Source organism: Eurosta solidaginis, chromosome 5 (genome assembly GCF_040869045.1).
Source record: "Eurosta solidaginis isolate ZX-2024a chromosome 5, ASM4086904v1, whole genome shotgun sequence".
Lineage (NCBI taxonomy): Eukaryota > Metazoa > Arthropoda > Insecta > Diptera > Tephritidae > Eurosta > Eurosta solidaginis.
Genome location: NC_090323.1, coordinates 103,908,995 through 103,935,850, shown reverse-complemented (window position 1 = coordinate 103,935,850; position 26,856 = coordinate 103,908,995). Strand labels below are relative to the sequence as shown.

The 26,856-nt window shown below is 39.4% G+C and overlaps 1 protein-coding gene across 2 annotated transcripts in view; it reads left to right on the top strand.

Moving 5' to 3' along the window:
• Positions 1-26,856, top strand: part of LOC137253148 (nucleolar protein 11-like) — a 154,564-nt gene that overhangs the window by 80,668 nt on the left and 47,040 nt on the right. Inside the window, exon 2 of one of the 2 annotated variants that reach the window (XM_067789599.1) lies at positions 15,693-15,857. The exons of the other annotated variant lie outside the window; for it this stretch is intronic. Coding sequence (XP_067645700.1) covers positions 15,693-15,857 — 165 coding nt within the window. The remainder of the gene's footprint in view (positions 1-15,692; positions 15,858-26,856) is intronic. 2 annotated transcript variants of the gene reach the window in all.

Below are 26,856 nucleotides of genomic sequence, written 5' to 3'. Positions count from 1 at the left end.
GTGTTTGGCAAGCACTCCGAGTGTATTTCTGCCATGAAAAGCTCTCAGTCAAAACTCATCTGCCTCGCAGATGCCGTTCGGAGTCGGCATAAAACAAGTAGGTCCCGTCCGGCCAATTTGTAAGAAAAATTAAAAAGGAGCACGACACAAATTGGAAGAGAAACTCGGCCTAAAATCTCTTCGGAGGTTATCGCGCTTTACATTTATTTATTTATTTATTTAGGGCCGGATGCATTGTATTTTGCTGCTTCCGATATTTCCATTCCCTTTTCGCGCTCCAGTATTGGATATATCATGTATAAAAAAGGAGAATAACTTTATCTTATTGGAAGGGTTTTACAATGCTCCAATAAACTTTTTTTTTAAGTATTGAACTTATTACTACTTTTTATGTGATTAGGAAGTTCATTGAAATACTCCAGGCCCTTATAAAATATATTTTGCTTGTCCACTTCTGTTTTATATCATTTATATATATGTATAAGCTTTTCGCTGAGGTATGTATGTACGATATGGCAACGCATATTAAAGGAATGCAATATCGATAGCGCGCTGGCAATGCCTTCATTCCGAATGGAATGCATATAACGGCATAGCGAAAATTTGGAAAGCCAATTATTATAGATACGCGCTTGAATAGAAAAGGTCACTCTCTTGCCGTTGCCGAGTATATATATAATATATAATAAATGCACTTTAATTGAATTAGCACTTAAGTTACTAAAGTTCCAATAAAAGTTTGTAATACACAGTGAGTGTGGAAAAAAACAAGAACTTATTTCATTTTGTTGAACAAGTGTGAAGTTACACACTGACATCGGTGCTCAATGTTCTGACGCCAGCAATCGCAGCGTAAGTAGCAAGATCTCAGGCGTGAAACACCACGAGTGTTCATATGGCGACCGTGAGCCGTGCCAAAAAATTGCGGCCACCCGCATGAAAAGTGCAAAGTGGAAGAAAAACTTAATAAAATCTGAAATAAGGGTAACTAAACCCAAATAATAAATTCAATAAATGAATTACTTCCTAATTTTATTTCTATATGCACCGCTACGGCAAAAAAAGCCGCTTCAAAAAAATATTAAATTCTAAATTCTATCTAAAGTTATAAAAAAAAATACAAAAAAATTATAAAAATTCAAAAATAAACAAAAACATTCAAAAAACCCTACAAAAAAAAACTTTAAAAATGTGAAAAATTACAAAAAAAATGTTGAAAAGGCAATTGAATTAAAATCCAATTTTCTACATACGTACCATCACCAGGTAATATATTGGCAATGGTGTTACAGTGCAGCTACGAACATAATACATATAATTTAATATGGAAATTTTAAAGTAACTTATGCAGAGATAATACTTACTTAATTGGCGCTTAACCGTCTAAACGGTTATGGCCGTCCAACAAGGCGCGCCAGTCGCTCCTTCGCTCCGCCAACCGGCGCCAATTGGTCACACCAAGGGAGCTTAAATCGTTTTCCACCTGGTCCTTCCAACGGAGTGGGGGCCGCCCTCTACCTCTGCTTCCATAGGCGGGTTCCGATAGAAACACTTTCTTGGCCGGAGCATCATCTTTCATTCGCATAACATGGCCTAGCCAGCGCAGCCGCTGCGTTTTAATTCACTGGACTATGTTGATGTCTGCGTATAGCTCGTACAGCTCATCATTAAATCTTCTTCGGTACTCGCCATCGCCAACGCGTAGAGGTCCATAAATCTTTCGAAGAACTTTTCTCTCGAACACTCCCAAAGCCGCTTCATCTGCTGTTGTCATGGTCAATGCTTCTGCCCCATATAGCAGGACGGGTACGATAAGTGACTTGTAGAGTATGATTTTCGTTCGCTGAGAGAGGACTTTACTTTTCAATTGCCTACCTAGTCCAAAGTAGCATTTATTGGCAAGATTGATTCTTCGCTGGATTTCAGTGCTGATGTTGTTGCTAGTGTTGATGCTGGTTCCCAAATAAACGAAGTCTTTTACTATTTCGAAATTATGGCTGCCAACAGCAGCGTGGTTGCCAAGGCGCATATGCGCTGACTCTTTGCTCGAGATAATACTACGTAAAATAAAAAGAGTCGAACAAAACAATTTGTTAATAATTTATACGGAGATAATAAAAAAACTTTATAGCTAAAGAACTTTCAAAAACAAAATGCAGAGATAAAATACAAATTACTAAACGCGGCAAAAAGTTTATATTATAATCAACAACACTAACAAAAATGAAAAATCTACAAATTTAATACAAAACGGAGATAAATCATAAATTAAAAAAAGCAGAGATATACAATACTAAATACGAAAAATCTACAAATTTAATACAAAACGGAGATAATTTATAATAACGGAAATTCTACAAATTAATAAATGCGGAGATAACTATAAAACACTTCACAAACTGTACATAACGCCATCAATAATTACAGCTACGTGTACAGTTCTAGACCTACATAGCGCCGAAAACCAGCAACAACATATCATACGACTACCTACTGGCAGCGAACAGCAGCAGCGTCAGAGGAGGTTATTATAGCAGCAGAGGAGGTTATTATTCAGCAGCGAACATTTGGCATCACAATTGGCAGTTCAAATATTTTACATGGGTATGGCGTACAGTGTGCACAAAACAAAAGTAGACAATTAAAATTTTCTTTCAACTTACTTTCTTCAAAAACATCGTAGTTTGAATTTTCTTAGTATCAATTTGCTGTATTTTAATTTACCTTTTCTAAAAATACTACATCAAATTCCTATGATATCACACTGTAACATTATCCATATGTAGCTATGTAGTTACTTTTACTATTTCCAAACAAAATTTATTTTTATTAAAACATTACACAACATACAAAAAAAAAAAAAAAAACAAAAAAATGAGAAAAGCACAACACAAATACATTTATAAAAATTTTCTATGAATTTTTTTTTTAAATTAAAATGGGTCACAGTTAGACAAAACCAAACTTAAAATTTTCCAATTAATGCATCTAATCAAATAAAATTGTTTTTTTCTACTTTTTCACATTCAGTATATTTCAACTGTCAATCACAACTTCATAAATACGTAAAAATTTAATTTCGCTGATTCTAATCTAATTTATAAAAATTCTAATCATTGTAAACTTTCACAAAAACATAACTTTGTAACATTTTCATTATAAAATTTTTTTTTTTTTGTTTTTGCCCAACTACCCCATATACGTATGTATGTATGTACGTCTTCCAGCGTAACAATTTATTTTGCAAACATAATACCTGGGATACTTCATGTGAATTAACTTTCGAAAAACTTAAGCGCAGCCTAATGTCACGCAAACTATTGCAATATCCAGACTTCACTAAGGAATTTTTAATAACAGTAGATGCTTCAAAGAATGGTTGCGGCGCGATACTTAGTCAAAATCACAATGGTAACGATTTACCAATGTGTGTCGCTTCAAAAGTGTTTAAGCCGCCTCCAATAAGATCCAGACGGCGGCGAAATTCTTATGCGCAGCCGTGCGCGGCGAGTGGAAAGGCGCAAATTCACAAGCACTGCCATCGTCAGCAACGATCCTTTTTTCATCAAGTTAGTCTAGCACTATCAATCGGCAATCGCGGACGCGGTTCTATTTTAACGTGCCATAAGCATATATATATATACAATTATAATATATATTTTTTATATGATCAGCCAAAGTTGTTTTTTAAAGTTTAAAGTTAATTTACTCAACCAAGTTTTCTGTGCAAAGTGAATTTTGTAAAATCATGGACAACTAAAGGAGAAATTAAAAATTTAAAATTTATAACGTTTTAAGAAAAACCCAACAGCTTTTTATTTAGCGAAGTGAAGAGTGTAGCGAAGGAAGACTCGGTGAATTTGTTCATGGTCCTTCGCAGCCATCCTTGGCCCGCCCTAAAAACTTAATTTTAATTATTAAAATCGAATTTTTCGTTCGACAAAAACATTCAAACAAAAAAAAATATACTTATATATATAAATTGAGTGCATACTAAAAACCACACAAAAAGCAAAAAAAAAGTGACAGTGTGTGTTCAAAACATATATTGCAAAAAAAAAATATTGACAAAACATTATAATCGAAAAGTCGTACAGTCTCTGAGGGGTTTCACAGTGCTTAAATATATATATACACATACACTCGTATTCAAAAACAAAAAAATTGCGAGAGCACAAGCACTTACATATATTCACAAAAAATTGCGAAAAAAAATTTTAATTTGTTTAAACAAAAGAAAGAAATCATCTTTACCCAGGAGCTGAGCAGCAGCATCATCAACAAGCAGACCAACAACAACAATATAAGCAGCATAAGAATACAGGAATCGGTGAGTAGGCAGTTTTTTATTTTTCATAAAAAATATATAAAAAATAATAAAACTTTTTTTCCACAAAAGTTATATTATTTCTGTAAACTGCAAAAACATATATATATATATCCACATATATACATGAATATTGCGGAAATTTTCTTACCGTTGGTTTTACTGCAACTTTTTTGCAACCAAAAATTGGTAGAAAATATTCCGCTATACCAATAGGCAAAATCCGCCAATTATATACATATATATGTATACATATTTCTAGTGGTATTTAACCAACACAAAATTGCAGTTTACTTGCCTACTCAAACCCACTGTGCAAGAACAACATCAGCAAAAATTTCTTCTACAGCTGAGTTTACCCCGTTGTTCGCACAGAGCGTTGAACTTGTCGATACAGTTCAACTTCTTCCAAGTCATTTTTTCTTGCTTGCCAGCATATATAAAAATCATAATATTTATACGTACATACATACTTACATACATACATGTACAAATAATTTCAAGTTGCTTTTCCAACATTCCTATTTCTCCACTCAGAGAACATCATACGTGTTTACTCACACGTTCAAGTCGCTCTTCCAGCGACATTCTCCCAGCACATATAGCTACATTAGCAACGAGAGCTGTGTACTGCTGATCAAATTTCTCAACCTCTCTCATATTTGCAATTTTTTCACCTTTCTTTGCTGCACTCTCCCAACAGTGCAATCAAGCGCACACAGCTTCACAAAAGAAACGCGACATTAAAGCGACGAAGAAGCGAATCAAAACAAACTCTTCTGTTTGTAAACATAAACAGAGAAGCTGATCTGCACAAACAAACATATATACACACATACGTTTGTATATTGCGCACGTACATTTGTACTTATTCTGTCGTACAAAACTAAGTTTGAGATATTTTCGTCCCTATAGGAACTTTCCAAAAAATATCCCTACAAACTTCGAAGTATTATTTTCTAATATATACATACCTATATATACCAGTAATTTACAAATACACGTTTATTTCCACACGTATATTTACACGTATATATTAGTGAAAAGTTTTTGTGATTTTTTTTAAATTTTATACTTTTTGTTTTTACAAAACAATATACATCCTATTAAATTCCGAATTTCGCGGTTTTAAACCATAAGGAGCGTCCCGTTGTCCGTGCTTGGCTCTATTTCTCAAAAAAAAAAAAAAAAAAACACAACCACCGCCACCAATTTAAATTCTCCTTTTTTAAATTTCTGTGGCACGAAGAGTTTTCCATCTTCGAATTTTGCGAACGTTCTCTGAGCGTACAAATATTTTATTCGGTTTTTTTGGTGAAAACCCAAAAGTTTGCATAAAATGCCTCTCAGTCCCCCAAGAGCGTCCGAAAGCGGGACAAAACCAAAAGGTGGCCCAAAGGAAGAAACGGCCAAGGAAAGGCCAACATCCCCCCGCCGGAAATCCAAATCAGTTGACCCATCCGCGCAAAAGTTTATCGCGGAAAGTGACAATCTGATGAGATACTGTGCAAAATTCAACGAAGCACCGATTCAGGATCACACTGAATCGTATCTCATGATAAAGGACAAATCACTAGATGATTATTGGGCACGACTTCAATCGGTTTACGATCTGGTATTTTCGAAACCAGACGAAAGTTTCCCTGAAGACTTTAAGAGTTCAGTACAAGGCAAACAATGCGCCTGCCTTGATACGTATGAAGTGACAAAAGCAAAGATTGCCGATCAACTGTCCTTGATCAAAATGATGGCAACGCCGAGTCCACCACCCCGCGTGGAACAACCCCCGGCTGAGGCAAATATTTACCTCAAAGTCCCAGCATGCGACACGGAGACCTTTTATGGTGGCTATGAAGAATGGCCCGCTTTTCGTGATATGTTCACAGCGGTGTACATTAACCACCCAAGGCTCTCCCGTGCTCAGAAATTGTACCATCTCCGGTACAAAACGCAAGGCAAAGCCGGCTCCATCGTCAAGCAATATGCGTTGAGCGATGATAACTTTGACCTTGCCTGGGAAGCTTTACGGTCACGATACGAAAACAAGCGGATCCTGGTTGACAACCAGATCAAATCCTTACTGACTCTTGCCACTATTCCATCCGAAAACAGTGAGCAACTTCAGAAATTGCAAACTACAATCAACAACTGCCTATCCGTCCTTCACTCCCAAGGAGTTACGACAGACAGTTGGGATCCGATTCTGGTGTACATTTGTTCATCAAAGCTCCCCGAAACAACCCTGTCACTTTGGGAACAATCTCTCTCTTCTCGAAGAGATCTACCCTCATGGTCACAAATGAACGACTTTCTCACCTCGAGATATGAAGTCGTTGAAAGGATCAATAGGCTTCAACCAAGCAAACGAAAACCAGTCGCTCATCAAAATTCTGCGCAAAACAGGTCCTTCAACAGGACGCAAACCCTTGTGGCAGAATCTAAAAAGGAAACTTGCCAATGTTGCAACTCCCCGCACCTTATTAGATTCTGTCCACAATTCAAGCGAATGTCTGTGCAAAACCGGACAAAATTCGTAAAACAAGCTAAGCTGTGCACAAACTGCCTTAGCAGCACTCATATCATCAATGAGTGCATGAGCAAGTGGTCATGTTCGACATGTTATCAACGGCATCACACGCTGTTGTATGCGAGCCCACAAGCTCAACGTTCCACCCCGCGAACGAATGCACCAAACGTGCAGCACACAACTGCTGAGTCAACACCTCCCGTTCGACAAACGCAGAATAGCTCCGATTCTAGCGAGCTACCGTGTTGTTCAAAACACGCACCGGTTCAATCATTGCATGCAGCCAATGATAACCAAATTCTCCTTCCTACTGCTATGGTCGCAGTCGAACACGAAGGGGAATTATTTCAACTGAGAGCCCTTATTGATCAGGGCTCGGAAAGAACTTTCATTTCCTCGAAAGTTCAAAAACGGTTGAAACTTCCATTCGAACATTCAAAGTTCGAAATCTCTGGCATGGGTGGACAAGTCGTACAAAAGTCCTCCAAGCTTTGTCCTTTGACACTGGTTGCATCCAAGGCCATGAAAAGGATAAAGGCTCATGCCATTGTGTTGCCGCAACTAACAAAAAATCTACCAACATCCACCATTAGTCGCAAAATCTGGCAGCAGTTCAAACTCCTTGAGCTCGCCGATCCCAGTTGCCACATACCGGGTCAGACTGACATGGTCATTGGCAGCGACATACTTCCACAAATTGTGCTGGAAGGTGCAAAAAAGGTGTGCGGTAGCATACTTGCGCAACAAACCATTTTTGGTTGGATTCTCAGTGGTCCAATAACTAAAAATGTTGTGGCATTCTCGACACAAGTCCAAGCGTCAAACGAGACACTCACTTCTCAACTGAGAAAATTTTGGGAAGAGGAGGAAATTCCACAACCTCCACAGGTATCCCCCGAGGATCAAGCGTGTGAGCAGATATACGCAACAACAACAACACGTGCACCAAACGGTCGATACATTGTGCGACTTCCATTCAAGGAAGAGTTTCCTGAAAAACTCTCCCTCGGCAAATCCCGCCCGGCTGCTCTGCAGCAGTTTTTCAGCATGGAGCGATCGCTTCAGAAAAAGGGGGAGTTAGGTACAATGTACAACAATGTGTTGCAAGAGTATCTCGACCTTGATCACATGGAATCTACCGACCCATGCGAAATAACTTCGAATGGCAAGGTCTTCTCATTTTACTTTCCACATCATGCGGTAGTCAAACCAGATAAGGTCACCACCAAAGTTCGTGTGGTTTTCAACGCCTCTAAAAAATCTGGGTCAGGAAAATCCCTGAATGATGTGCTATACACTGGTCCAACTCTCCAAGCAGATCTCATGCTACTAATTCTACAGTGGCGCATGCATAAGTATGTGTTCAATGGAGACATTGAAAAAATGTACCGTCAGATCCTTATACACGAGGACGACAAAGATTTTCAGCGAATCCTATTTCGCAAATCGGCCAACTCCAAGGTTAGCGATTTCAATCTAAAAACCGTTACATTCGGCGTCAATTGTGCACCATATCTCGCTATTCGTACGTTGCATCAACTATCCGATTATACGAAAGCGACATTCCCGTTGGCTGCAACAATTCTGAAGACGCAAACGTATGTCGACGACATCCTATCCGGAATTCATACCATCGATAACGCCACTGAATCACTCGTTCAAGTGATAAACGCCCTAAAATCAGCTGGTTTCATACTAAAGAAACTAACGGCTAATCACCCGGCCATATTAGAACAGTTTCCGAAGGAGGATCTTCTAGACTCCAACTTCTTAAAATTTGAGAGCACTTCCAATACCAAAACTCTTGGCATTCGATGGAACGCGCTCACGGATAAATTTTCATACACCATGCTGCCGGAACACACCCAAAATGCAGTCACAAAGCGACAAATTCTATCTTCTGTTGCAAAACTTTTTGACCCGGCAGGATGGCTGTCGCCAGTTATGATCCAGGCCAAGATGCTTCTCCAAGAAATCTGGCTGGATGGAAGCGATTGGGATGAAAGCGCCAAACCCGCGACATTATCAAAATGGCAACATTTCGCAGAAAATCTGCCAGATATTTGCCACATCGAAATCCCTCGATGGGTTAATGTCGTTCCAGGGCAAGACACCCAAATCCACGGCTTCTGTGATGCCTCGGAAAAAGCATATTGCGCAGCGATTTACAACCGCACACATGTGGGCAACCAAACAAAATCTTCTCTTTTGGTTGCGAAAGGCAAAGTTGCCCCCATAAACACTGTAAGCTTACCCCGCTTAGAGCTATGTGGTGCAGTCCTACTCGCCAAACTGGCTTCAACTGTTCGAAAACAGCTCGACTTACAAGCATGCAACACATTCTTATGGTCAGATTCTGAGATTGTACTAGCCTGGCTAGAAAAATCTCCATCGACCTGGAAAACTTATGTGGCCAACCGTACCTCTCAAATTCGAGAATATCTTCCTAGCGGCACCTGGCGCCTCGTATCTAGCCAAGACAACCCTGCTGATCTTGGCACACGTGGTTGCAAGCCGCATGATTTGATAGGCTCTTCACTTTGGTGGCACGGACCACAATGGCTTTCTCGCCACATTTCGGCATGGCCAAAGCCGAAAGCAGGTAGCGCTTCTCCACCCGAGAAACGCAAGGTCGAAGCATATCACGCACTCGAGGAAGAGGACGATATTCTCCAACGCTTCTCCTCATACTCTCGAGCTCTCCGTGTGATTGCATACGTGTTCCGCTTTGCGAACAATGCCTGCAACAAATCCAAATTGGTGGCAACAACACATAATCCCCATCTGACGTACAAAGAGTTGCAACATGTGAAAACGCGGCTTGTGGCAATGGCACAATCTCGCCATTTCGGGGCGGAAAAGAGCGCCTTACAAAACAATATGCCAATAAGCAAAAAGAGTTCCCTTCTGGCTCTTGACCCATTTCTGGATGGATACGGGCTCCTACGTATCGGTGGAAGATTGGAACATTCTACAATGCAATACAACGAGAAGTATCCAGTAATCCTTCCTCCGGATTCAAGGCTCTGCCAGTTGTATCTGGAGTTTTTACACCGCCTGTTTCTTCATGCAGAAATGCGGTTAATGCTCCAAATGGTGAGGCAAAAGTACTACGTACCAAAACTAAAGCCTCTTATAAAGAAATGCATTTTTCAATGCAAATCTTGTACGCTTTTCAAACAGCAAACGCGCACGCAAATAATGGCAGCTCTACCACCTGAGCGCTGCAATTTCTCACTCCCCTTTTCCACAACAGGAGTAGACTTTGCAGGTCCATTCCAAATAAAAGCATCGGTTCTGAGGTCGACCACTATCATAAAAGGGTACGCGGCTGTATTCGTCTGTTTTTCCACAAAGGCAGTACACCTCGAGCTATGCTCCAACCTTACCACCGAAGCCTTTCGCGCAGCATTCGCCCGATTCGTTGGCAGATGAGGTTATCCCTCAAAAAGATGAGCGACAATGGTAAAACGTTCATTGGCGCTCAGCGCGCACTCGAACGCGACTTCGTTAAATTTCTTAACGAATGCTCTGCGGACGTTGTGCAGAAATATGCCCCCCAGGGAATAAACTGGCAATATATTCCACCCAGCGCCCCTCATATGGGCGGCTTGTGGGAATCCGCAGTAAAAAGTTTTAAAACCCACTTCAAAAAAACCGCTGCATCCCACAAGTTTACATTCGAAGAATTCACGACGCTGTTGGTGCGTATTGAAGCAGTTCTCAATTCGAGGCCTCTAACCTCACTATCCCAGGACCCAGCTGACTTCACAGCGCTCACTCCGGGTCACTTCCTTCGAGGTGCACCCCTATTAGCCATTCCTGAGCCAAACGCGGAAGACCTCTCCTCGATAAATCGATGGGAAAAACTCAAATCGCTTCATCACCAATTCAGTCGACGCTGGAAAGAGGATTATCTGAAGGACCTTCAGAAGCGCTATAAATGGCAAACGCCACAGCGAAATCCTCAACCAGGCGACCTCGTCCTAGTTAAAGAAGATTCGCTCCCACCCACCGAGTGGCGTCTGGGACGAATCGAGAACGTTCGCCTCGGACCTGACAACCATGTTCGGGTTGTAGAGGTTCGCACCCAAAATGGGCTTGTTATACGCCCCTTAGCTAAACTGTGCTTCCTTCCAATGGAGCACTCTTCGAGCACAGCGCTCTAACTTATATACGTTTCCCCTGTATAATTAAATTTCCGTTTATCATCCGCTGTATCCAACTACTTCTCGTTTCTCTGTCTGCTCTTATACTTCCAGGACGACATCCATCTGGCTCTCACGGCAGAGACCGACAACTGCCTTCAGTGTCGGCTCTGCCTCCACTACCACGCGCAGCGGACCGATCGAAGAAACCAGCGGCAACCCCCAAACCGGAACATATGGCCAAGCGCACGATCACGCGCACCCCACGAGGCCTGCCAACGACGTAATATAGCCAGTCGCGCCTCAAAAATCACCATCCGCGCCTTGCAGGAACTGCAGAAGGTCCTTACAAGCACCTCCCTGCAGGGCGGGCAGGATGTTTAAGCCGCCTCCAATAAGATCCAGACGGCGGCGAAATTCCTATGCGCAGCCGTGCGCGGCGAGTGGAAAGGCGCAAATTCACAAGCAATGCCATCGTCAGCAACGATCCTTTTTTCAACAAGTTAGTCTAGCACTATCAATCGGCAATCGCGGACGCGCTCCTATTTTAACGTGCCATAAGCATATATATATATACAATTATAATATATATTTTTTATATGATCAGCCAAAGTTGTTTTTTAAAGTTTAAAGTTAATTTACTCAACCAAGTTTTCTGTGCAAAGTGAATTTTGTAAAATCATGGACAACTAAAGGAGAAATTAAAATTTTAAAATTTATAACGTTTTAAGAAAAACCCAACAGCTTTTTATTTAGCGAAGTGAAGAGTGTAGCGAAGGAAGACCCGGTGAATTTGTTCAAAAATCATTTAGCAAATCAGAACAAAATAAAGCAATTATAGAACTAGAACTTTTGGCAATATACTTTGCAATTAAATAGTTTCGACCATACGTCTATGGTACACATTTTAAAGTTAGATCAGACCATCGGCCGTTAGTTTATTTATTCAATATGAAGGACCCTTCATCTAAATTATCGAGAATACGTTTAGAACTCTGAACATAATTTCACAATCGAATAAATAAATGGTAAAGCAAATGTAGGCGCTGACGCCCTATAACGTATAACAATAGATGAACTAAAAAACTCCGCAAAAAATATATAGCAGTACAAACAAGATCTATGGCAAAACAAAAAGAGGAAACAGTTACAAAACGATGACCAACAAATACAAACCGAAACATTACAAGTTTACTATAAACACGCTTATAATTTTTCAAAAAGAATCCCGAGGGCAAAATCAAATATAAATTATGATAGAAATGGTAAAATTAAAAATATACAAATATGCGCACATTTAAAACATAAAAAACTCGAGTTACTTAATTTTGCGGTTGTTAACAAAATAGCGAATCTAGGTGAGCTACTTTTGAGGTTGGAACGAAACGCCGGCAATCACAATATTAAGAAAATAGAATGGCGAAGGGATGATATAATTTTTCATCAATTCAGTATTGCAAAATTTAAAGATACCGGGAATAATATTTTAAAACATTTAACTATTATGTTAACAGAACCAGTTGAAACAGTAACTGACGAAGACAAGAAACTTAAACTCATGCAAATTTACCACAATGATCCGATATCAGGCGGTCATTTCGGAAACAAAAAATTATACGCGAAAATACGCACTAAATACTGCTGGAAAAATATGACACGCGACATTTCCAAATTTGTTAAAAATTGCGAAAAATGCCTATTAAACAAATTAAAACCAAAAATAAAAGAGAACATGGTGCTCACACCAACTCCTTGCAAGTCTTTTGAAACTATCGTTATAGACACGATAGGACCTTTACCAGAATCAAACAATGGGAATAAGTTATCTGTTACCATGATGTTCGATTTAACCAAATACCTAGTTAGAATAGCTATACCAGATAAAACTGCAAAAACAGTTGCATCTGCAATTTTCAAAGGCTTTGTCTTAACCTATGGCATAATGAAATCAATAAAGTCCGATTTAGGGACAGAATTTAAAAATGAAATTTTCTCGGAATTGACCAAGCTTTTAAAAATCAATCACAATTTTTCTACGCCCTACCATCACGAAACCGTTGGTACCATTGAAAGAAACCATCGAGTATTTAATGAGTACTTACGAGCTTACCTTAGTGATAATTTTCCTGAGTGGGATGTTTATCTAAAATACTTTACTTAATAATTTGGGAAAAATTTAAACAAGGCGACAGCTGTTTCCCAATTGCCTTTCGCATATATTATCTTCTACACATGACATACTTCGTATGTAGTTATGTGTTGAAGTTATGCATGTTTGTAAGGCGGTTTCAGAGAAACTTGGTATTATTGCTGTTTTTTGTTCTATTTATAGAACTACAACGAATTAACCAAATGTTGTCTGTTTATATGAATTAATCGGGGATTGCCCGCCCGTATTGCTTTAAATGTGTGAAAACATTCATTTCAAGCAATTTTTAATTTTTATAATTTATTTAATAATTTGCGAAAAATTTAAACAACGTGACACCAGGACGGACAAGGCGACAGCTGTTTCGATTATACCTTGTAAATCTCTTCAAAGCCTTTTCTCCTGGGAGTGGGAGTCGAACCCGCACTCCTACGATAGTTGAAATGGTTACAAACGCATTCAGCTACGTCATGCCTTAGTTGTTGTAAAGTTTTTCCCAATTGCCTTCTTTCGCATATATTATCTTCTACACATCACATACTTCGTATGTAGTTATGTGTTGAAGGGACGGACAAGGCGACAGCTGTTTCGATTATACCTTGTAAATCTCTTCAAAGCCTTTTCTCCCGGGAGTAGGAGTCGAACCCGCACTCCTACGATAGTTAAAATGGTTACAAACGCATTCAGCTACGTCATGCCTTAGTTGTTGTAAAGTTTTTCCCAATTGCCCTCTTTCGCATATATTATCTTCTACGCATCACATACTTCGTATGTAGTTATGTGTTGAAGTTATGCATGTTTGTAAGGCGGTTTCAGAGAAACTTGGTATTATTGCTGGTTTTTGTTCTATTTATAGAACTACAACGAATTAACCAAATGTTGTCTGTTTATATGAATTAATCGGGGATTGCCCGTATTGCTTTAAATGTGTAAAAACATATATTTCAAGCAATTTTTCATTTTTATAATTTATTTAATAATTTGAGAAAAATTTAAATAACGTGACAGCTGTTTCGATTATATCTTGTAAATCTCTTCAAAGCCTTTTCTCCCGGGAGTGGGAGTCGAACACACACTCCTACGATAGTTGAAATGGTTACAAACGCATTCAGTTACGATATGCCTTAGTTTTTGTAAAGTTTTTCCCAATTGCCTTCTTTCGCATATATTATCTTCTACACATCACATACTTCGTATGTAGTTATGTGTTGAAGTTATGCATGTTTGTAAGGCGGTTTCAGAGAAACTTGGTATTATTGCTGTTTTTTGTTCTATTTATAGAACTACAACGAATTAACCAAATGTTGTCTGTTTATGTGCATTAATCGGGGATTGCCCGTATTGTATAGAACTACAACGAATTAACCAAATGTTGTATGTTTATATGAGTTAATCGGGGATAGCCCGTATTGCTTTAAATGTATGAAAACATTTATTTCAAGCAATTTTTAATTTTATAATTTATTTAATAATTTGGGAAAATTTAAACAACGTGACATCAGGACGGACAAGGCGACAGCTGTTTCGATTATACCTTGTAAATCTCTTCAAACCCTTTTCTCCCGGGAGTGGGATTCGAACCCGCACTCCTACGATAGTTGAAAATGGTTTCAAACTCATTCAGCTACGTCATGCCTTAGTTGTTGTAAAGTTTTTCCCAATTGCCTTCTTTTGCATATATTATCTTCTACACATCACATACTTCGTATGTAGTTATGTGTTGAAGTTATGCATGTTTGTAAGGCGGTTTCAGAGAAACTTGGTATTATTGCTGTTTTTTGTTCTATTTATAGAACTACAACGAATTACCAAATGTTGTCTGTTTATATGAATTGATCGGGGATTGCCCGTATTGCTTTAAATGTGTGAAAACGTTGTCACGATATACCTCCGAAGAGAATTCAGGCCGAGCTTCTCTTCCAATTAGAGTCGTGCTCCTTTTAATTTTTCCTACAAATTGGCGGAAACCTACATGTTTTACGCCAACACCGAAAAGCATCTACAAGCCGGATGACTTCTTTGAGAAGCTTTTGATAGCAGAAATACACTCGGAGTGTTTGTCAAATAACTGCCGAGGGACGACCCCGCGTAGACAATTTTTTTTTTTAATTGAAGAACTTGTTTCTAAATGATTGATGTTTCTTTGTCCTAGAATTGAACCTAGGAGGTGTGTTAGGCGGAGCAGGCTACCTACCACTACACCCCGATAATTTAACGCACTAAATAATTTGCTATGCTTTGTCCTTGGCTAAGGATGAAAAAATAAAAGTTCGTACCCCTCCCAACTGTGGCGTTGAGTGACTTGAACTATCCTACAACCGGTGAATAAAAAGCGATTATTTGTTATCGAGTGTAATATGCTAACTTAAAAATAGCTTTAAGATTAAGCAAAAACCTGCAAAACGAGTTTAACGGGTTATTTGCTTCAACTTAATCGCAATAGCAAGCAACAGTACAAAACGTTTCGAATCCTCGCACGATGTGGCGATGTTGAATTCTCTGAATCTACCTAAATTAAAATTTCTGAACTATTTTTTTCAGATATCATCACAGAAACAAATAATAAGTTGGTCAACTCAAGAAAAACTTTCAACGAAAGTTATCTACGATAAAAGCAGTAAAAAGTATGTTGGTGTTTTCGGGAATCGTTTTATTCGTTGTTGGGATGCCTGTGACTTAGATATAAATACTATTAAGAAATATAGGGTAAGTTCAATTATAACTTCTGTATAAGGTTTACATTTTAAACATCAGATAATCTTGCTTAGAATGTCAAATTAAATATTTTATTCCTTAAATATTATTAATATTATTATTTATTATTATTATTGATTATTTTTTATTGTTTTGTGTTACGTGTAAGAAGGAAATGCTTTACGCTGCTGTTGTTGTAGTTGTAGCAGTGCTTCGCCCCATCCAGTAGGTACGACCGATTACAAATTTTCACCAATGTCCTCTAACGGGAGTCCAAGGAACAGTGTTGCATTTTTGGTGCTTTTGGAGCCAGATCTAGCCCTTTTTTTGCGTTTAGCTCCAAAAATTCTGGTTTAGCTCCTAGCTCTTTTTTTGGCCCCCTTTAAAATGTTTTCCCTTTTTTGGCTCCAAATCTATTTCGGCAATACGTATTGTGAAATTTTTAATGTGTTTTGTGTGTATCGAAATCACTATTATTAAATGTATTATAATTAAACTTACTTACTTACTTAATTGGCGCTTAACCGTCTAAACGGTTATGGCCGTCCAACAAGGCGCGCCAGTCGCTCCTTCGCTCCGCCAACCGGCGCCAATTGGTCACACCAAGGGAGTTTAAATCGTTTTCCACCTGGTCCTTCCAACGGAGTGGGGGCCGCCCTCTACCTCTGCTTCCATAGGCGGGTTCCGATAGAAACACTTTCCTGGCCGGAGCATCATCTTTCATTCGCATAACATGGCCTAGCCAGCGCAGCCGCTGCGTTTTAATTCGCTGGACTATGTTGATGTCTGCGTATAGCTCGTACAGCTCATCATTAAATCTTCTTCGGTACTCGCCATCGCCAACGCGTAGAGGTCCATAAATCTTTCGAAGAACTTTTCTCTCGAACACTCCCAAAGCCGCTTCATCTGCTGTTGTCATGGTCCATGCTTCTGCCCCATATAGCAGGACGGGTACGATAAGTGACTTGTAGAGTATGATTTTCGTTCGCCGAGACACGTAAACACGGTTTCGTTAATTCATTCCAAAATACGGTATTCCTGACAGTTTCAGAAGCGGGCTCTGGGAAGGAAAACGCATTTCTCATAAACTTTGGTTCGTTTTGAGAAAAACGAGAAAGGCATACGTTCATACACACATTTAATAAGCGCAACGCATAACGTGTTGAAAATGAGTGAGAAAGTTAAAATTACAAAATTGAAAGTTGAGCAATTGAAGGGTATTTTGGCACAAAATAATTTCCCCACAAGGGGATCTAAAGCGGAACTCGTACAACGCTTAATTGAGTTTTTGGGTACGGACGAAATTGTTGAAGTTGATGCGCCAATAAGCGAAAACGATTCATTGCAGGCACTGTTGGACCAACTACTATGTATGATGACTACAATGATGGATGCTATTGGATCAGTACAGACGCCTGTTGCGCAGCAGCAGAGAACAGACATGCAAATACCAGTACAAGAAACGCCGACGACGACGCAACAAGTAACAGCTTCTATTTCCCAATTAGAAGGTGAACGTTTGTACGAGCGAGAAAGAAAACGAACAGATTCAGTTAAAGAAATTGCAGAAACGCTGCCTGAATTCGATCCATATGCAGAAGATTCGGTTATCGTTGAACAATTTATTATTCGTGTTGATAATTCGTTAAATGCATATAACTGGGATGAAAAGTGTATAATGTGGGCAGTTTACAGCAAAATGCCTGGTGTAGCAAAAATGTGGTTACACTCGTTACCAATGTTATGTTCTAATTGGAATGAATTTGCCAAATGTTTAAAAGAAGAATTCAGTCAAGAAATGAATGAAGCAGACATAAATTTTAAAATGTGTAATGCCAGTAGGAAAAATGACGAGAGTGTTACTGATTATTGTTTTCGTATTTGTATCCTGGGTCGACGATACAAGTTATGCTGTTATCGTTAAATATACGCGTGAAGGACTTAACATCGTGAACTACAAATGGCTATTGCACCGTTAAAATTCGATTCGGTTAAACATTTACGCGAAACTATTGAAAACTATGTGCTAAATTTAAAATCTCAAAATAATAAGGTGAATATGCAAAATGAACTGAAGCAAAAGTTTGAATTGAAAAACAATAAGTCAAGTGCTAGCGATAAAGCGGATAAAAACCCGGTTGTATGTTATAATTGCTCTGAGAAAGGTCATATCTCTAGTCAGTGTTCGAAACCACAACAAAAACAAAGTTGTGCAGATTGCAATAAAGTACATGGCCGAGGTGAAGCTAGAAACTGTGGTAAGAAAAATGTGAATGTACAACGTGCAGAAATTAATGAATTTGAGGAAAACTTTATGAAATCCGTTATCGTGAATGGACAAAAATGTATTGCTTTTCTAGAGACAGGTAGTCAATGCCACATGGTTCGTAAATTGGTTGCAAATAAATTGCGAAACAATCGTGAAAGCTGTAAAATTTCAATTAATGGAATTTGTGGTGGTACGCAAATCGCAAATGAAAAAATTTAATTTAAAATACAAATTAATGAACTAGAGCGCGAAATAGTGCATACGTGGTAGACGACGAATTAATAAATGCTGATTTGTTTCTTGGCGGCCACCGTGGTGTGTTGGTAGCGTGCTCCGCCTACCACACCTTATGCCCTGGCTTCACACCCCGTGCAAAGCAACACCAAAATTTTAGAAATAAGGATTTTCAATTAGAAGACAATTTTTCTAAGCGGGGTCGCCCCTCGGCAGTGTTTGGCAAGCGCTCCGGGTGTATTTCTGCCATGAAAAGCTCTCAGTGAAAGCTCATCTGCCTTGCAGATGCCGTTCGGAGTTGACACAAAACATGTAGGTCCCGTTCGGCCAATTTGAAGGGAAAATCAAGAGGAGTACGACGCAAATTGGAAGAGAAGCTTGGCCTTAGATCTCTTCGGAGGTTATCGCGCCTTACATTTATTTTTATTTTATTTATTTCTTGGTCAAAATATTTTCAAGAATACAAGTGTAAGTGCTTGCAACGGTAATTTCATATTTGGCAGAAATATTGAAAAACGATCGGTTTAGAAAAATCTCTATGAAAAAAACGATATTAAATGTAGTGGTGATGATGGACAATTTCAAACAAGTTTAATCAATCTAGTCAACGAATATCATGATGTTTTTGCAAGTGACTTGAATGAAATTGGAAAACCAAATGCCATTGAAATGCAAATTGAATTGGATACAGATGTTCCTGTAGCACAAACACCATATAGAATTCCGGAACCGAAAAAGGCAATCGTAAGTAAAATATTAGAAGATCTTTTTGAAATCGATATTATTCAAAGATCAGATTCAGTTGATGCTAGTCCAATAACGTTGGTGAAAAAGAAAGACGGTACAGACAGAATGTGTGTTGACTATCGTAAAATTAACGCCCATATGAAAAAAGAAAATTTTCCTATGCCTAACATTGAAGAAACGTTACAAGAAATTTCCCATTTTAAATATTATACGACACTCGATTTAAATTCGGGCTATTAATTATCAGGTTCAAATAGCTCGTGAAAGTCAGAAATATACAGCGTTCATTACAACTGACGGTCTATATCAATTTAGGTGTATGCCATTCGGGCTTAAGAATGCGCCGGCTGTTTTTCAGAGGCTCATGGCGAAAATTAAAGACAAAGTTAAATCATCAGATATGACAAACTACATGGATGATATTTTGAGGGAGTGATACAACTGATGAGATGATCGAGAAATTAAAGCGTATTTTTCAAGCGATGCGAGATCTAAATCTAACACAAAATGTTAAGAAATGCGAATTTTTGACAACAAAAGTAGAATTTTTGGGCCATGGTCTTGGTTCTCGTGGTATTAAACCAGGGTCAAGGAAAACTATTGCAGTCGAACAATTTAAAATTCTATGTAATGTTCATGAGGTACGTCGGTGTTTAGGCCTTAGCGGTTATTTCCGACGATTTGTCCCAGGACACGCTATTTTGTCCGAACCATTAAGAAAACTTCTACGAAAAGAACAAAAATTTCAATGGACAGAAGAACAACAGACAGCTTTTCAGATACTTAAAGATGCATTGTCTTCGCAACCTGTCATGGTTTCATACGACGCTAATGCCAGCTCAGTTGGTTTAGCCGGCGTACTTTTGCAACAAGAAGGTCATAGCTTCAAACCCGTACTCTATTACAGCAGATCAACAAACGACAATGAAAAAAGTATCATAGCTACGAGTTGGAGACGCTTGCAATTGTAGAAGCTCTTGAACGTATGAGGTATTATGTTTACGGAAAGCGAGTAAAGGTAGTAACAGACTGTAATGCGATTAGTACAGTAATGCAAAAACGCGAACTTATACCACAAATTGCGAGATGGTGGTTAAAGGTACAAGACTCTGACATCGTTATTGAACATCGAGCTAGACGGCGAATGGAACATGTACATGCGCTTAGTCGTGACTGTCATGACAAGGCCGGACATTTGAGCATAGATAAGACTATCGACCGTATTCAAAACTTTCTTTGGTTTCCACGAATGCGAAATTTTGCGTTGAATGTGCCTACAATAAAATACCTAGTGGAAAAAACAAGGGAGTATATAATTTTAATGAAATGAACCATTTAAAACGACCCATTTAGATCATATTGGTCCTTTTCCAAAAAGTTCACGTAGAAACGAACACATATTGGCTTTAGTTGACTCCTTTACTAAGTTTACAATAGTTCGTGCTGTTAAGAGTACTGAAACTAAACATGTGATCGCGGTTCTCGACGAAGTCATCAGCTACATTGGAGTTCCTCTTCGTTTTGTAACAGACCGCGTCATTCACTTCTAAAGAGTTTGCTAAATACTGCAACGATTACGATATTAAACATATTCAAAACGCAGTTCGTACACCTCGTGCGAACGATCACGCTGAACGCGTTAACAGAATATTGCTTAGCATGTTACGCACTATGACTCAAACTGATAAGAAATGGGACGAAAAGCTACGTGATATTCAATGGGTTTTTAACACAACACGTAACCAGACAACTGGACAGACTCCATACGAGTTGGTGTATTCACTTAGACCACGAGATATCCTCAAAAATAAGTTAACAACGATTTTACATGACGAATCGCAAAGCACCGTCGACATCAATGATCTTCGAAAATTAGTAGCCAAACGAGTTACGCAACAACAACGGCAAAAGGCTAGGATACGTTTTGATCAAAAACATGCAACCCCCAACAAAATATAACGCCTACGATTTGGTATTAGTCGAAAACGAACCTGCCAGCACGGGTGAATCCCGGAAACTAGAACCCCGTCACAAAGGTCTTTTTATCATAAGTAAGGTCCTTGATCGACATCGGTACGTTATCACTGATCTACCAGATTCTTCGCGAAAGAAACGCCATTACACATCAGTATATTCTTCAGATAAACTTCGACCGTGGTGTAATATTTCTTCTCTCGACGAAAAAGTGTACGATATTGGCGACGATCCCGATAAAGATCTCGACAGCGAGGACGCTGGTATAGTCAGGAGAGGCCGACTGTGAACGTGTGGCATCTCGAAGGCAAACAATAACAACCCTTCAGCAATTCCATACATGCAACCCTGCTTCGAACTTGAGAAGACCAGTCAAATAGTTAGTTGGTTCCGAGAGATTAAACAACGAGCTGCAAAACTTAATAACTATATTTTAGAATAAACTAATATTCTCACATCATTCATTAACTCTGTTAAATAATTAATCACTATTATTAAATGTATTATAATTAAACACGGTTTCGTTAATTCATTCCAAAATACGGTATTCCTGACAATTGTAAAATCTCACAGGTTTTCATATTTCACAAATGAAAAAAACAAGTATAGCACTGATGAAATAACGAGATCACAAATGCAGTGCAAAACTATCTATCTCCAAAATCGGAAAAAAGTGACTTCAACATTAAGTTTTTGGTTTGATGTTAAACTGTATAATTCCACAAACTTGTCGATTTTGTGCCGCCACTAAGTAATGCTGAAGTTGCAAGAACGTTTTCAAACATGAGTTTGATTAAAGGCAAACACAGAAACAAAAAGAGTTAAGTTATGTTGAATTCGCCTCTGATAATAAGAAGTGGTCTTAAACGGCTGAATAAATGCTGTCATGACTTTGAAATAAACAACGGTTTCTTAAAATTAATGTACACAAAAAATATTTATCAGTGTAGCAAAAATAATAATTCACCTTCTGAGGACGAAATCATAGATTTTGAATTCTAAGGCCTTTCAAACATATCTCGTTCCAACATAAACTTAAATATCGCACACGTATATTTTAATGGTGATTCGTACATCCGTAGGACGTTAAAAATTGAAGAAAAAAATTGGAAAAAATTTAAATTAATTTTCATCGGCCAACATTTTGGCAAGTCGTATTTTTGGCGAACCTATAGCCGTGCCGTCATTGTAGTTTTGGTGGTTAACCAAATATTAAAAATATTAATTTTAGGTTTGAAGTATAAAAGTATTATTTAATTTATTTGATATTTTAAAATATAAAGATCAAAAATTTTCTTTTTGAAGTATTCAAAAATTTTCATTTACCAAAAACTAATTCGATAACGAAATATTTAAAATTCAAAGTATAAAATACAAAGTTAATAATTTAACAACAAATAATAAACACTATAGTAGTAGTGTGAAAAATACTTCTTACTTTTTAACAATACCTTACCGCCAAATGGCAAAACAAAATTAAAAAAAAAAACGTATTTTTGTTATTAAAAAATATCAAATGAACTATAAAAACAGTATTATTTATATAGTACCTCTCTTGTACCAAATTTTTTTTTGTGTTTTTTTTTTTGTTAGTTTACTTTACCTTTTTTATAACTTTGTTTAAGTTTGATTTGAAATAAATGTGAAAACTTACATTGAAAAACATACATATACTTTTAGCTCTTTTTGCAAAGGGTTTTGGATTTTCTTGAAGAAATTTAGCTCTTTCTAGCCCTTTTTTTCTGGCAACACTGCTAAGGAAACTTCCTGTTTCAACAGTGAGAGGGGTGTTAGAGACGTTGGTTTCACATTACAATTGAAGAGATGGTTGGTGTCATGTGGGGACACATTGCAAGCCGGACATCCTTTTTGTATATGGGGGTTGATTCTGGATAGGTAAAAGTTTAACCTGTTACAGTACCCAGATCGAAGTTGAGCTAGAGCGGGTTTCCCGAAGGAGAGTACGTTCCTCTGCAGCTAGTTCTGGGTATTTTTCTTTAAGTACTGGATTCGCCGGGCAATTCCTGGCATAGAGGTCCGACGCCTGTTTGTGGATATCACCGAGGAAATGCTTGTGTTTTTTTGCTTCATATGGCTGTGTTCTCGGGTGCCGTATTTCCTCATAATGCTTACGGAGATGACCCCTTAAGCCCCTGGGAAGTGTAGCCTCATCAATAAGGTGTCTGTCGGGATACCCAGGTTTCTGGGTATTCAACAGAAACTGTTCTGCATTGCATTTCTCTCCCTAAAGGGGAGTACTCTCGCCTCATTGTGTAGGTGGTGTTCTGGGGACATAAGAATACAGCCCGCAGCGGTTCTGTGTTTATCCCAAGTGCTGGCGGCAAGAGATTTGAGGATTTAATTACGGCTCTTCATTTTAGGAACAATTGCGGCTGCATGCTCTCCTAAATGTAGATCCTGATTGAATAACACGCCCAGTATTTTTGAGTGACAGACAGTCGGTGGCGTAATGCCTTCGACGTGGATGTCTATATGGTCGTATTTGCCGTGACGATGTTGTAAATAAGGTCGCCGATGATTTGGTCGGTTACAATGTCAGGTTTCGCGAGGCGAAACAACTGGAGATTTCAGGTAGATAGCTGTTTATTTTATTACAAAGCTCATCGATGTGTGGGCCTTGGCCTGTGGCCATTGTTTTGCAGTCATCGGCCTAGGAAACGATAGTGACTCCTCTGGTGGCGAAGGTAGCTTCGATATGTAGAAGTTTAACAGAAGTGTGGGTAGGAAACCAATGTGTGGTACCTCTTGTTTAATTCTTCTGGGTTTAGATGTTATGTTCCTGAATTGCACCGATGCTTGCCGACAGATAATTATCGGTCCACATTTTCGTCTTGTCTTGCAGTAACGTGCCTTGGTTGACCGTATCAAAAGCTTTTGACAAGTCTAGCGCAACGAGTACTGTCCTGTGGTGGGGGTTTTGATTTAATCCGCAATTTATTGGCGTGTTAATGGCGTTTAGCGCGGTAGTGGTGCCTTGTAGTTTTCGAAAACCTTGCTGATGATTAGCAAGACGCAAATTTACAGTGAAATAGGGAAGCAGAATGGCTTTAAGAATCTTGGCTACTGGCGATAGCAGAGATATCTGACCATAAGAATCTCCTATGTTAGCTGGTTTCCCAGGATTTAATAGCGGAACCACCCTGTCTGTTTTTAATTTTTCGGGATGGCGAAGGTGGACAGGGACAGGTTGCAGACATGCGCTAAATAATTAAATCCCTCTTGCCTAATTTTTTATGCATCGGTATGGCTATGCCGTCTGCGCCTACTGCTTTAGATGGTTTAGCATGAAGGATGGCATCTTCAACCTCTTTGGCGTTGATGATAATTGGGGACGCGCTGTATTTATGTTTATGTGCTCGACTGTTGGCCCGCCGTCTGAGGTTATCAATCGTAGAATACATTATATAAAAAACAAATAAATGCATCATATACTGTCGGCAAAAAGCGCTTGCGCATATTTTCGCATCCGACAGCACTTTATCGCCAAGGCGATGGAGATTTTGTCATTGTGATGGATTCGATATGTACTTTACGGTGGACCATAGCTTACCTACACCGGCAGAGGTTACAATTCTTTAAGCGCTCCCATTCCGCCCGCTTGTCTTCATCCACTGGCAATCTGATGCGTTGGTTTATATCCCTTATTGGGGGTCGCCGGGTTGTTGTCGTTGTTTTAGCGATAATGACACTCCACGAAGGCCTTGGGTAGTGTTATCTATGTTGATGGTCCTTAGCCGGATGCAGATCCGGTACGTGCCGGTACCGAGCCCGACCATCTCGGGAACGATTTGTTATGACCACATGCGACCTTCTAGGCCATCGCGCCCTCCCTCCCCCTAGATCCATGAGGAGTTCGGGGTCGTCAGAGTCTCGGTTGTTAATGAAACAGGATTCGCCACCGATAGATGAGGTTGACAATTGAGTTTGGAGAAGCTATATATTGCGCTGGCAACCTGGAAGGTTTGCACTACACAACCCCTTGAATCTATTTGGCATTTTAGTCGCCTCTTCCGACAGGCATACCTACCGCGGGTATATTCTAACCCCCTAACCGCTGGTGGGGGGGGGGGGGGGTCGCTAGGTCGTGTTGTCTCATAAGGTAACGTTCTCTCGCTGGAAAATGTGGCCAGATTTTCGGAATTCTTCCGGCGGGAATAAAACGAGCCGAAGCAGATTCAATGACCTTGCGGAAAGCACACTCCCCTTGATGGGCATCAGTCGGGATAGGGAGGGCAGCAAAACGATTTTCGGTATAAGTTTTGTAATCATCCCACTTTCCTTTCTTAAAATTGATGAAAGTGCGTTTTTCAGTGACGATGAAGTCGGCGGTACGCTCGAGCGAAATAAGTATAGTTTGAATGCCATAGATCGTGATGGGAATTGAAATCGCCCAAGATAATGCGATTGTTGCCAGTGAGTAAGGCGCTGATATTAGGGAGGTATCCACTGGGGCAACAGGTGGCAGGAGGGATGTAGATGTTGATGATTTCTAGGTTTGCATCGCCTGACCGGACTGATAAGCCTTGACGTTCTAAGACACTGTCCCTGCGGTCGATGTCGGGATCAAATATATGCAGCCCAATTCTAAACGAAAATTCCGTGCGAGTTTTTTCCCTTCTCCCATTCCTCGTATTCTAAATAAAAATTCCTTGAGAGTTTTTTCACTTCTCCCTTTCCTCCTATTCTGAACAATGTTCGAAAAAGAGGAAACCGGTTATGGGAGAAAAGTAGGTATTATGAATGTGAGGGAGAGGGAGATTTCTTTGCCATTTCATAGCAGTTTTTTCACTAGTTAAATTAAAGGGAATGCATCAAAATAGTTAAAGGAAATTGGTTCTTTTAAGAAAGAAGACTTATTTGTACAAATTTGCGCTAAAATATGTATTTACATTCTACCACAATATTCTCACTGTTAATACAACAAGAACAGCAACCACAATATTCTTTATTCTAAGTCGAAAAGTATATCATAAGCAACGGAAGACCTCTTTGTATATTTGATGCAGCCATCAAGAAATTGCACAAGGATTTTTTAAGAAGGCTAGCTTAGATTTTGGCATATGGCGAAAGGCGAACTCAACTCGACGTGGCCGCCAGAAAATTCCTTTGCAGAATGAAAGCAGGCAACTCCGGCGGATTTGTGTTAACCCGCCGTGTTGTTGTTGTTGTAGCAGTGCTTCGCCCCACCTAACAGACGCGACCGATCACAAACTGTCATCAATATCCTCTAACGGGAGTCCAAGGAAACTTGCTGTTTCAACAGGGGTGGACCATAGGGAAAGGGGTGTTAGAGGCGTTGGTTCCACATTACAATTAAAGAGATGGTTGGTGTCATGTGGGGACACATTGCAAGCGGGGCATACATTTTGTATGCCGGGGTTGATTCTGGATATGTAAGAGTTTAACCTTTTACAGTATCCAGAACGAAGTTGAGCCAGAGTGACACGCGTTTCCCTGGGGAGTATGCGTTCCTCTTCCGCAAGTTTTGGATACTTTACTTTGAGTACTGGGTTCACCGGGCAATTCCCGGCATAAAGGTCCGACGCCTGTTTGTGGAGTTCACCAAGGACCTGCTTGTGTTTTTTCGCTTCATACGGCTGTGTTCTCAGATGCCGTATTTCCTCAAAATGCTTACGGAGATGACTCCTTAAGCCCCTAGGCGGTGCTGGCTCGTCAATCAGATGTCTGTTGGGATGCCCAGGTTTCTGGGTATTCAACAGGAACTGTTTGGTCAGCATCTCGTTTCTTTCCCTGATGGGGAGTATT